This window comes from Pleuronectes platessa, chromosome 23 (genome assembly GCF_947347685.1).
Source record: "Pleuronectes platessa chromosome 23, fPlePla1.1, whole genome shotgun sequence".
In the NCBI taxonomy this organism is placed as follows: domain Eukaryota; kingdom Metazoa; phylum Chordata; class Actinopteri; order Pleuronectiformes; family Pleuronectidae; genus Pleuronectes; species Pleuronectes platessa.
Window position 1 is genome coordinate 1,467,893 of NC_070648.1, and position 12,819 is coordinate 1,480,711.

Below are 12,819 nucleotides of genomic sequence, written 5' to 3' on the forward strand. Positions count from 1 at the left end.
TGATAAGGTATCACATGTTTGCCCTCAGGACATTATGTCCTTATTTTGTCCAGTTACTGAGAAAACATTTTGTAATTTTCACCTGAAAGTCGTTTATTTCCCTCCTGTCTTGTTGTCCAATCAGATGAGAGCACAGATTCTGTATAAAACAGACATGTGTTCTCCTCAGGTCACAGACTCAGATGGTTCAACAGGTGAGAAAGAGGAGTTTCTCTACTGACTGCTACTGATGATTGAAAAGGAACTTAACATCTTTAACTTGTCTGTCTGTCTGTCTGTCTCTGTGTCCTCTGTCTTTCAATCAATCATTGATTAAATGTTTTTTCCTCCTGCAGCTTTCAGACCAAGATGGGTCCACGTGTGTCGATGCGTCAACTCTGTGATTATTTTGCATGAAGTCAATGTTTTTTTTATTTGGATAAAGTAAATTATTATTCATATTTATTTGAATATTTTCTGTAAGTAGACCAAACATTTTACTGTCTCTTAAAACAGAAGGAAATGTGATGAACTGTGAAGCCGTCTGGGGTTGATTCCGTTAAAGTTTATATTGAAAGAGGGTTCAAATCCTTTTTCTTAAGTTTTATCTTCCAGTAAACTTTTGTGTCTCCAGCTGTTGTCAGTGTGCTGCTGTTCACAATGTACCAGAGTCCGACTGCTGCTCTCAGCTTCAGGGCAAATCTGGCCAATAGTCTGGAGGACGCAGACTATGAAAAGCTGCTGAAGACAGCAAAGACCGGCCTCCAACCCTTGCTGAAGACAGCAAAGACCGGCCTCCAACCCTTGCTGAAGACAGCAAAGACCGGCCTCCCGCCCATACACAGACCCCATGTTGTGATAGTTGGAGCTGGCATGGCTGGACTGACGGCGGCATGGCTGCTGCAGGACGCAGGACTCAAGGTACGTGCAGCAGGTCCATCACTTAAAGCTGCTGAGAATTATTTTGTTGATGACTAGGGGCAAACATACACTGAAACAATCTAAAAGAAAGAATTTCTAACAATATACTTTAGGAGAGGAAATACCCATTTATTATAAAATGAGGTATAAGATGCTTATGTCTAACCAGGCAATTTATGCGTTTGAACAAGGTGACCATATTAGAAGCTAGTGGTCGTGTGGGAGGACGAGTGGAGACCTACAGGAATGAGGAAGATGGCTGGTACATTGAATTGGGAGCAATGAGGATCCCAAAATCTCATGAGTGAGTATACTTTTGTTTTTTGTTGAGATTTTATTTCGAGGTATCTTTAGCTAGCTAATGTTCTTTCTTAGGTTACATGGGTGTGTACGTAGAATAAACAAGGTGTGTCAATGTGTTGAGCTCTGTCTGAGTCGTCACACTGAAACACAACTGAACGCTGCATATTACCCACGATCCTCTGCTCCCTGAACCTAAAGAGCTGCTGCTTTAACAAATCCACCAAATTCTCTTTAGAATTCCTCATGTTTAACCGTTTCCTGCTGAATATTGGAGATAAACTCTGGTGTTTTTAACTAATCTCAGCTCAGCTGGACGTGCTCAGGCACCCATCACCAAAATTATTAATGAAATAAATAGGGTTAGACTAACCCTAACCCTAACCATGCTTTTGGAGTCCCTCTTTACTTGGCATTATGCTGCAAATTTTGTAAATGAGATAAATCAATGTTGTGCATAATAATCAAGAGTGACTTACATAATCTCTATAAAGTATACATTTTTTTTACTGTTTTCTGACAGAGTTGAAGCATAAGCAGCATTAAACTAATAATATACCACAATATACCTCACCTGACTGTCATGTAGCTCAACTTAAGAACTACTATTCATTTTCCATAATTACGATTTTATATCCAACAAAACTAGTGAACTAATTTGTAGAACAGTAAAACTGCCTAAATTAAATTATGTCTGTCTGTCTGTCTGTCTGTCTGTCTGTCTGTCTGTCTGTCTGTCTGTCTGTCTGTCTGTCTGTCTGTCTGTCTCTCTCTCTCCCTCCCTCCCTCCCTCCCTCTCTTCATTAAACATGGAAAACATCAGTAAACAGCTTGACAAGGCTTTGAAATCACAGATTTCAAAGAAAAGTTGCGACGTAATGTTTTCAGCGGCGGTAATGCTGTGGTTAATTTATCACCAAACAACGTCCGAGGATTGCACACACATCGTCATTACCTGTTTGTCTGATGCTGCGGGTCAGAGAAGAAGTAGCTGCAGCCGTTTGGCGCTCAGCACTGCATGAGGAGGAGGAGGAGGAGGGAGGGGCGCGGGGGGGGGGCTTGTGAGTGCCGCAGAAGATGTCGGGGCGAAATTGTCACAAGAACTCAATTAAATGCCCCTTTAGATATTAAAACACATTTGGGGGGAATTGATGACAGAGAGAGTAATTTGTATTCTTAAATACTGATGAATGAAGAAAAAATTGGGCTCCAGCAGAAGGGCACTTTTCTCATCCAGGGCAAAAGAGCAGGTGCTTGAGCGCCACTAGGGGTCTATCTGTGCACGTGCCTGCATTAGACTCACTTTCATCAAATTGATGATTAAAGGTTAAAAATTAGCAAAGTGTTGCTTTAAAGAAACTCTAGAATTCGTGGACAGATGATGTTTTGGGACTGCACTGTGTTTAGCTCTTGTTACCTTGCTCTAAGCTAAATGTGATTTAGTGATGTTTAGATAGCATGACATTTACATTCTCAGCTCAAATGTTTGAAAACTTCAAACTTTCTACAGACACAAGCTCACAACCTTTTGTCTCAACAGAATCGTCCGCTCCTCGGTGGAATTTCTCGGACTCGAGCTACATGAATTCATCATGACTCACCCCAACACCTTCTACCTGGTCAATGGGATAAAAAAACGACTATTTGAAGTGAACAGAGACCCTGACATCCTGGGGTATAGCCTGGAGTTTTACGAGAGAGGGAGGTCGGCCGACCAGTTGCTACAACAAGCTTTGGAGAAGGTGTGGAAGCATCATATGTTCTCTCGTATACAGTAAATACTAAAGTATGAGATGAAATATTGTCTTACATATGTATTTATACATTTTGTCTTAATTGATGCCTTCCTCTAAATCTCAACTATTTGGAGAGTTCCATCGCTGACTACGTTTACATAGACGATTATAATCCGATGGTGGACCTTATTCTGAGCGAAACATTTTATTTGATTATGATGTTTACATTGGTTACTAACAGAATATTCAGGTACAGATCATCGCCTCATTATGACTCATGTCAACATTACGTCCTATTAGTCGTCAAGCAGTTAGTAGATGATGCAAACTCCTGTGAAAACTCCTACAGGACGTTATATTATTATTGATACGTTTAAATGTTGACATAATAAGGTCAGAATACTCCACGTTTCAATTTGATTATTGCTTCTTCCAAGTTTGACCTTACTCGGTTTAACGTTAACAGAAAAAACATGCTATCCATATTTATTTTGGGACAGTTTGGCCACATTTGCTAATTCAAATGTTTTTAGACATCTGGGTATACATAAACATCGAGTTAAACATTTAGAGTACTTACATCAAGTAAACACTTGAATATAAAACACATTTTCTCTTCCTGTTGGATGGTTATGTGACTTAAATGTGTACCTGTCATTGTAATTTATCTTTTTTGTAGGTGAATGACTATATAGCGAAACATGGCTGGTCTGAAGCTCTTAAGAAGTACGACCATTACACTGTGAAGGTAAAGCACAATGTGATTTCATGTAAATGCACAAAGTTAGAAACACAACATTGTGTGAATTATGTCAGTCTGACAAATGTGACTAAACAAATATTCAGGTGTTTACTTTTTGAACACCTGAATGAACACCTGAATATTTGTTTAGTCACATTAGGGCAAAGGGCGGACTAGCTGGGTAATTAAGAAGCGAGAGCAGGAGCTGACATTTCCTAAACGAGCTGGAATGTATCGACCAATCACAATGAGGGAACCACCTGCCTGGGCTTTATCAGGAGGGGGGGGGGGGGAGTCTTAAAGAGACAGGAGCTAAAACCTAGTGTTTGAGGCAGAGGCTAAAAAGAGCAGCTGCAGCAGTGGACAGTCTGAGGAAAGTTTTCTGAACATTAAAACATTTGACAGTTATAACATTTAAAATGAACAACCTGAATATTAACAGAATATATCTCATTGATGTTTCCGTTTTCACAGGAATATCTGAGAACGGAAGGTGGTTTGAGCGCAGAAGCCGTGAGGATGATCGGAGACTTGCTCAACGAAGAGAGCATCATGGACATGGCTCTGACTGAGATGATGTACCTCAACAGCGAAATCAACGACTTCACAGAGTAAGATTTACCAACATTAGTACGTGTTTGAATTGCAATGATGCAGGGTCTCATAGAAAGGGGGAAGATCCAGGTGAGAACCGATCTATTTGTACTTGTTTGTATTAAGTAGTAAGAAACAGAAGTTTGGTGTGTGAGCAGTAATAGTGGATAACAGAGGTTAGAATCTTGCCTATGAACAGGGATACATTTGTTAGGCCACTGAAAGCAGCTAACATCACCTCAACTCGTCCTTGTTATGTTTTTATGAACAAGATATGTCAAAAAGAATTTTAGGAAATGTCTAAGGCAACGACAGGATGATCAGGCAGAATAAATAACAGTGTTGACTTCCCATTCTCTCTGTACAATAATTTAGTAATTTTCATGCTCAAATGAGAACATGTCTCTTTGCTTTTGAAGGTACGATGAAATAACAGGTGGGTTCGATCTTCTCCCCAACGCTTTACACAAAACACTAGAGGCCCCTGCTCTCCTGAACTCCAAGGTGAAGCTTATCAGTCGGTCAGATACAGGTGTCGTCATATCGTACAAGAAAGACGAAGAATCCTCTCTGACCGACCTTGAGGCTGACGCAGTCCTGGTAACCACCACAGCCAAAGCAGCCCTGTTCATTGAATTTGAGCCACCTCTCCCCATTGACAAGATGGAGGCCCTGAGGTCGGTCCACTATGGCAGCTCCACAAAAATCATCCTCACCTTCAGTGAGAAGTTCTGGGAGAGGGACGGCATCGAAGGAGGGAAGAGCATCACCGACAGGCCCTCTCGCTTTATCTACTATCCCAGCCACGGTTTCCAAAACAAAGACATAGGCGTCCTCCTGGCCTCCTACACCTGGGCTGACGAATCGCTTCTCTTCCTGGGAGCGACTGACGAAGACCTGAAAGAGCTGGTTCTGAAAGATTTAGCTGCGATCCACGGCGAGTACGTCCGACATCTCTGCACAGGGGTGGTGGTGAAGAAGTGGAGCTTGGATCCCTACAGCCTGGGCGCCTTCGCTCTCTTCACACCCTACCAACACCTGGAGTACGCTAAGGAGCTCTTTAAAAGTGAAGGCAGGCTGCACTTTGCTGGTGAACACACCGGTTTCCCTCACGCCTGGATCGAGACAGCTATGAAAACTGGAATCAGAGCTGCGATCAACATCTACATGCAGCTGCTCGATGTCTCCACCTAAACAAGAGACGATCTCTGAGCCGTCACATCTGACTAAATCACTCTCATTGTACTCCATTGTTGCAGTTGAGTTACTGATTTTAGCGAAAACAACAATTAAGTAAAATCTGATCAGATTTCACACTAAGACACATCGAACCTTCTGCTCTGGGCTCAGAGTTAGGGATTGTTGTGCCAGATTGTTCTTAACCCTTACCCTAACCCATTCATGTGACTGGGGTGTAATGTTTCTAAGTGTCTTCTTAATTGGTTGGGTCTCATACTGTCAGCTGCCAGAGTTTTCAGATCTAAAATACACACTGGTCTCTCCTCATGTCCTCCTTCATTCAGTGTGAACCCAAGAGCAAGATAGTGTTGGGATTTTAAATCTATGTTTGTCTGTGTGTATGTGACTATGTCAATAGAACTGAACTCTAAACAAAAGCAGGAGGTTGGGGTAAGGAGCAGTTTGGGCCAGATATATGGCCTTCACACACATGACTTATAATAACCTTTGCTGCTTGGTGTTAATCTTGAAGTTGGTTAGAGTGTGTGTCTGCGTCACATTGCTGGTCAGTCTCACACCTGTCTTGATAAAAGGTCTGATAAGAGCCGCTGCCTGTTGTGGAGACTGTAGATCTGTGGAGTACGATACACTCTACATTAACTTGTCCTCATATCAAACTTTTTTGTATTAAAGCATAACTCCCTTAGCTTTATTCAACATCACACAGGATTCAAGCAGCTGCCCCAGGTTCTGGGGGGCAGATAGAAAGGCATTGCTTTGCTTGGATGATGCAAATATTTACACAAACAGAACATACAGCCGATAGAGCAGGAACACAATACTCTTTACTCCAATTAACAACAACGCCAACCCACAAGGTGTCAGCTTAGTCAAGGCTTGTTAATGTGAGGATTTGCCCAGCAACTATCAGAGGAGGAGCGAGACTGGGAGCTGCTCCTCATCACTTCCTGATTCCAGTGCCAAGAGGCGTGGACTACGCCTGCTCACCATCAAGGAAGAACCAAGTCTCAATCAAGGAAGACCCCCCCTCGTTATTGACCAATCAAATTATACCTACTGTTATAAAATATTACAACTGTCGTCCGTGCGGTGCGACTATTTACTGCCCGGTGCTGGGGCTGTGCGTTTGGTGCCCATTGATTTGCTGAACTTTTCATACCTTTTCATACTCAACGTGTGTCCCCTGTGAGACCCTCCATCTTTAACATCCTTGTTCACATGACCAGAGGGTTTGTAATCAAGACCATCTGGAAATTAATGAAATCTACATGAAATCAACAGGTTTAATGTTCTGACTATTTCACAATGACACGGAACAGATGAAAGTATTTGGGAAAGTCCAACACTACTTCTATTTCCTCAAAGCAGTTTCTGTTTTGATAAGGTATCAAATGTATCCCCTCAGGGCATTGTTTCAGTCTTTTGTCCAGTTACTGAGAAAATATTTTGTAATTTTCCCACGAAAGTCGTTTATTTACCTCCTGTCATGTTGTCCAATCAGACGAGAGCACAGATTCTGTATAAAAGACACATGAGTCCTCCTCAGGTCACAGACTCAGTTTGTTCAACAGGTGAGAAAGAGAAGTTTCTCTACTGACTGCTACTGACTAACTAGCTTCTGTCTGTCTGTCTGTCTGTCTGTCTGTCTCTCTGTCTATTTGTCTCTGTGTCCTAGGTCCTCTCTGTCTGTCTGTCTCTCTCTCTGTGACCTCTGTTCTCTCTGTTCGTCTGTCTGTGTGTCCTACGTCCTCTCTGTCTGTCTGTCTGTCTCCTCTGTCCTCTCTGTCTGTGTATTCCTAGGTCCTCTCTGTCTGTCTGTCTGTCTGTCTGTCTGTCTGTCTCTGTGTCCTCTGTCCGTGTCCTACGTCCTCTCTGTCTGTCTGTCTGTCTGTCTCTCTCTCTGTGTCTCTATCTCTCTCTGCCTCTCTGTCTGTCTATCTGTCTGTCATTCAATCAATCAATCAATCACTGGGATTAAATGTTTTTTCCTCCTGCAGCTTTCAAACCAAGATGGATCCACATGTGTCGCAGGGTGAACTCGGTGAGTATTTTACATGAAGTCAATGTTTCTTTTATTTGGATAAAGTAAATTATTATTCATATTTATTTGAATATTTTCCGTAACTTATTGTCTCATAAAACAGAAGGAGCTGTGAAGCCGTCTGCAGTTGAGTCCGTTAAAGTTTATATTGAAAACTCAAGAAATCCTTTTTCTTGAGTTTTCTCTTACAGTCAGTCTGTGTGTCCAGATGTTGTGTGTCCAGTGTGCTGCTGTTCACAGGGAACCAGGATCAGACTGCTGCTCTCAGCTTCAGAGAACATCTGGCCAATAGTCTGGAGGACGCAGACTATGAAAAGCTACTGCAGACAGCAAAAGGCCGGCCTCCCGCGCTCGCTGACCTGCTTCCCGCCACGTCATGTTGTGATTGTTGGAGCTGGTATGGCTGGACTGACGGCTGCAAAGCTGCTGCAGGACGCAGGACACAAGGTACGTGCAGCAGGTCCATCACTTTAAGCTGTTGAAATTATTTTGTTGGCCACTAGGGGCCGACATACTCTGAAACATACCACCTGAATCAAGGTCTGCCACCTGCTGGTCCTGTGCTACAACATGTTGTGTGTTTTGTATGATTATTTAAGGAGGGAACCACTGGACCAACTCCTGTGTATGAGATATTTGAGCTTAACTTCTGTTCATTGGGAGGAAGTGAGGAAGCTTCATCTATCTTTATTTATTATCCAGTTCTTCACGACATCACTTTTGTTTGAGTTTCTTTGTTTCAGACCTGACTTCATTGATCACTTCTAATCTTACATTTATGACCTTTTTGTGGCGTAGAATCCAGAGTTCAGAGTCGTTTGTTTTTCTAACATTATATTTTTTGACAGGAAATACCCATTTATTATAAAATCAGGAATAAGATGCTTATGTCTAACCTGCTAATTGACCTGTTTGAACAAGGTGACCATATTAGAAGCTAGTGGTCGTGTGGGAGGACGAGTGGAGACGTACAGGAAAGAAAATGAAAATGACGGCTGGTACATTGAATTGGGAGCAATGAGGATCACAAAGCAATGAGGATCACAAAACTGTTTTTTGTTGAGGTTTTATTTTGTGGTATCTTTAGCTAGCTAATGTTCTTTCTTTCTTGTGTTTCAACAGAATCATCCGCTGGTACGTGAAATCACTCGGACTCGAGCTAAATGAATTCTTCATGACTCACCCCAAAACCTTCTACCTGGTCAATGGGATAAAGAAACGGACGTTTGAAATGAAGGCAGACCCTGACAACATGGGGTATAACCTGGAGGGTCACGAGAAAGGGAGGTCGGCCAACGAGCTGCTACAACAAGCTTTAGTGAAGGTGTGGAAGCATCATGTGTTCTTTCATATACAGTAAATACCAAATTATGAAAGATTGTCTTAAATATGTATTTATTTGTCGTAAGTAGACAATGCAAACTCCTGTGAAAACTCTTAAAGGAGGCTATATTATGATTAATACGTTTACACATTGACATAATAAGGTCAGAATACTCCACATTTCAAATGTATTATTGCTTCTTCCAAGATTGACCTTACTTTGTTTAAGGTTCTCAGAAAATACTTGTCCCAATACATATTTGTTTTGGGACATTTGGGCCACATTTGCTATTTCAAATGGTTTTAGACGTCGTTTATACATAAACATTTAATTAATCATTTACAGTATTTATTAAAACACCTGAATATAAAACATATTTTCTCTTCCTGTTTGATGGTTATGTGACTTAAATGTGTACCTGTCGTTGTAATTGATCTTTTTTGTAGGTGAATGACTACGCAGCGAAACATGGCTGTTCTGAAGCTCTTAAGAAGTACGACCCCTACACTGTGAAGGTAAATAACAATGTGGCTTCATGTAAATACACAAAGTTAGAAACACACCATTGTGTGAATTATCATCCTTCAGTCTGACAAATGTAATAAAAAAAATATTCAGGTTGTTCAGTTTTTTGAAAAAGGGCTGACTAGCTGGGTAATTATGAAGCAGAGCAGGAACTGGCATTTCCTACACGAGATGGAATCTGTAGACCAATCACAAAGAGGGTAACAGCTGACTGGGCTTTATCAGGAGGGGGGGGGGTCTTAAAGAGACAGGAGCTAAAACCTAGTGTTTGAGAAAGAGGCTGAAAAGAGGAGCTGCAGCAGTGGACAATCTGAGGAAAGTTTTCTTAACATTAGAGCATGAAAACATTTTACAGTAACAACTCATTCAAATGAACAACCTGAATATAAACTGAATATGTATATTTTAAGATGAATGTTTCCTTTATCACAGGACTATCTGAAAACGGAAGGTAATTTGAGTACAGAAGCCATGAGGATGATCGAAGACATGCTCAATATAGACGCTATCATTGCCCTCGCTCTGACTGAGATGATGTTCTTCAACAACAACGTCAACGACAACACCAAGTAAGACTTACCAACATTAGTATGTGTTGAATTGCAACTCTGGTGGCCCTGAGAGCTTAACGAACAGCAACTTAAGAAACACATGCAAGTTTACAAAACACAAGCAAAGTAAGAAAATATCGTTATCAATTTCATAACACAACAAAACACATTACAGAAATGCGCATCAAATACAAAAATGCGCAGCGTCACATACATTTTTTAAATCATCATCGTATCAGCCCATCATGAAATACCAGGAGCGTTTGTGTGTCTGTGTAGCGAGCGCACCGGCCCCGGCTCCCAGGGCTCTGACCCGCCCACTCGCTCTGAAGAGGGGGCAAAATGTCTCTTCTGATAGTAAAGGTTTCAAACCCCTGCTCACTATGGACAATACATGGCCTCACAAACAGGGGCTTGCTTGTTAGCTCTGTTTATTCAGTTTAACAGGAGAAGACGACCTGTCTCTAGATCGGACCATCTTCAGAGCTCAGAGCTCACTGTGGCTCTCTCCGAGCAGGTGGGCGGGGTCGGAGCGCCGGGACACTCACTCACTCACTCTCTCACTCTCTCACTCTCTCACTCTCTCCTGGTATTTCATGAGGGCCTGATACGATGATGATTTAAAAAATGAACGTGATGTTCACTCACGTTCATCGTAACGTTCACGTTAATAATATGAAAACTGATTCGTTAAGTTCAGCTTTCGTGAAACATATGCACTGTACTGCACAGCCACTGCAGAGGAGCTGAGGAGCCGCTGGTGGCCGACCCCTGTGTGGAACCGAATTTGTATGATGTATTGTACATTTTTGTGTCTCCTGTGTCCATCACTTTTAGCTGTCCTCTGGAAACACTTCTGTTGTCGTTTCTCCTCTATTTGCTGCGCGTTTTTTCTATTTGCTGCACATTTTTGTATTTGCTTTGCATTTCTGTAATGTGTTGTGTTGTGTTGTGAAATTGATGATGTTTTCTTACTTTGCTTGTGTTTTGGGAACCTGCATGTGTTTTCTTAAGTTGCTGTTCGTTGAGCTCTCAGGGCCACCATAAAGATCCGATAGACAACTAATTTATTTGTACTTGCTTGTATTGCGTAAGTTGTAAGTAACAGAAGTTGGTGTGTGAGCAGTAATAGTGGATAACAGAGGTTAGAATCTTGCCTATGAACAGTGATATATTTATTAGGCCACTGAAAGCAGCTAACATCAACTCAACTCGTCCTTGTTATGTTTTTGTGAACAAGATATGTCAAGAACAACTTGAGGAAATGTCTTAGGCAACGACAGGATGCTCAGGCAGAATAAATAACAGTGTTGACTTCCCACACTCTACGTACGATAATTTAGTAATTTTCATTTCTCTTTGCTTATGAAGGTATGATGAAATAACAGGTGGGTTCGATCTTCTCCCCAAAGCTTTACACAAAACACTGAAGGCCCCTGCTCTCCTGAACTCCAAGGTGAAGCGCATCAGTCGGTCAGATACAGGTGTCGTCATATCGTACAAGAAAGACAAACAATCCTTTCTGACCGACCTTGAGGCTGACGCAGTCCTGGTAACCACCACAGCCAAAGCAGCCCTGTTCATTGACTTTGAGCCACCTCTCCCCATTGACAAGATGGAGGCCCTGAGATCGGTCCACTATGGCAGCTCCACAAAAATCATCCTCACCTTCAGTGAGAAGTCCTGGGAGAAGGACGGTATCAAAGGAGGGAAGAGCGTCACCGACAGGCCCTCTCGTTTTATCTTCTATCCCAGCCACAGTTTCATAAACAAGGACATCGGTGTCCTCCTGGCCTCCTACACCTGGGCTGAAGATTCCCTTCTCTTCCTTGGAGCGACTGACGAAGACCTGAAAGAGCTGGTTCTGAAAGATTTAGCTGTGATCCACGGTGAGAACGTCCGACATCTCTGCACAGGGGTGGTGGTGAAGAAGTGGAGCTTGGATCCCTACAGCCTGGGCGCCTTCGCTCTCTTCACACCCTACCAACACCTGGAGCACGCTAAGGAGCTCTTTAAAAGTGAAGGCAGGATGCACTTTGCTGGTGAACACACCGGTTTCCCTCACACCTGGATCGAGACAGCTATGAAAACTGGAATCAGAGCTGCTACCAACATCTACACGCACCTGCTCGATGTCTCCACCCAAACAAGAGACGATCTCTGAGCCAATACATCTGAATAAATCAGTAACTTCATGGTTTTAGGGATATCTTTATAATTTGTAATCACTTAATTTTTACATTTATTAATTTGAATGCAGAGTTTTGACATTTGAGCTTGAGATTAGTGCCTTGTTCTGTTTTCTATGCTTTTCATTAATTCTTGACACAATCGATGGTTGTCTACGGTTCTATTCTGGTACACGGGGCTACACACATGGAAAGATTCTACATGTTCAAATTGTGTCTTTCGTATTCTACAAACACAAATGCAAAGAAAATAATCTGATGGATTTGAGTGTCATTAAAGACTATAACTGAATCCGAAGCCTGTGCAGTTGAGTTACTGATCTCAGCGAAAACAACAATTAAGTAAAATCTGATCAGATGAATTTATTATTTCACACTAAGACACATCAAACCTTCTGCTCTGGGCTCAGAGTTAGGGATTGTTGTGCCAGATTCTTGAGCCTTAACCCAACCCTAACCCATTCATGTGACTGGGGTGTCTAACTGTCTTAATTTGTTGGGTCTCATACTGTCAGCTGCCAGAGTTTTCAGATCTAAAATACACACTGGTCACTCCTCATTCAGTGTGAACCCAAGAGGAAGATAGTGTTGGGATTTTAAATCTATGTTTGTCTGTTTGTTTGTGACTATGCCAATAGAACTGAACTCTAAACAAATGCAGGAGGGTGGGGGCAGGAGCAGTTTGGGCCAGATATATGGCCTTCACACAATGACGTA

General features: G+C 42.1%; 1 protein-coding gene and 1 pseudogene across 1 annotated transcript; both read left to right on the plus strand.

The window, feature by feature from the left end:
- The first annotated feature begins 632 nt into the window (after positions 1–632).
- On the plus strand, positions 633–5,479 carry LOC128430061 (L-amino-acid oxidase). The gene is made up of 6 exons (XM_053416000.1): positions 633–900; positions 1,092–1,204; positions 2,741–2,942; positions 3,616–3,684; positions 4,153–4,289; positions 4,692–5,479. Exons 1-6 carry the CDS (start codon positions 640–642, stop codon positions 5,464–5,466), a joined length of 1,557 nt encoding a protein of 518 aa, XP_053271975.1. The 5' UTR covers positions 633–639; the 3' UTR covers positions 5,467–5,479.
- A 2,003-nt stretch (positions 5,480–7,482) lies between these two features.
- LOC128430063 (L-amino-acid oxidase-like) lies at positions 7,483–12,328 on the plus strand (annotated as a pseudogene).
- Positions 12,329–12,819: the final 491 nt, after the last annotated feature.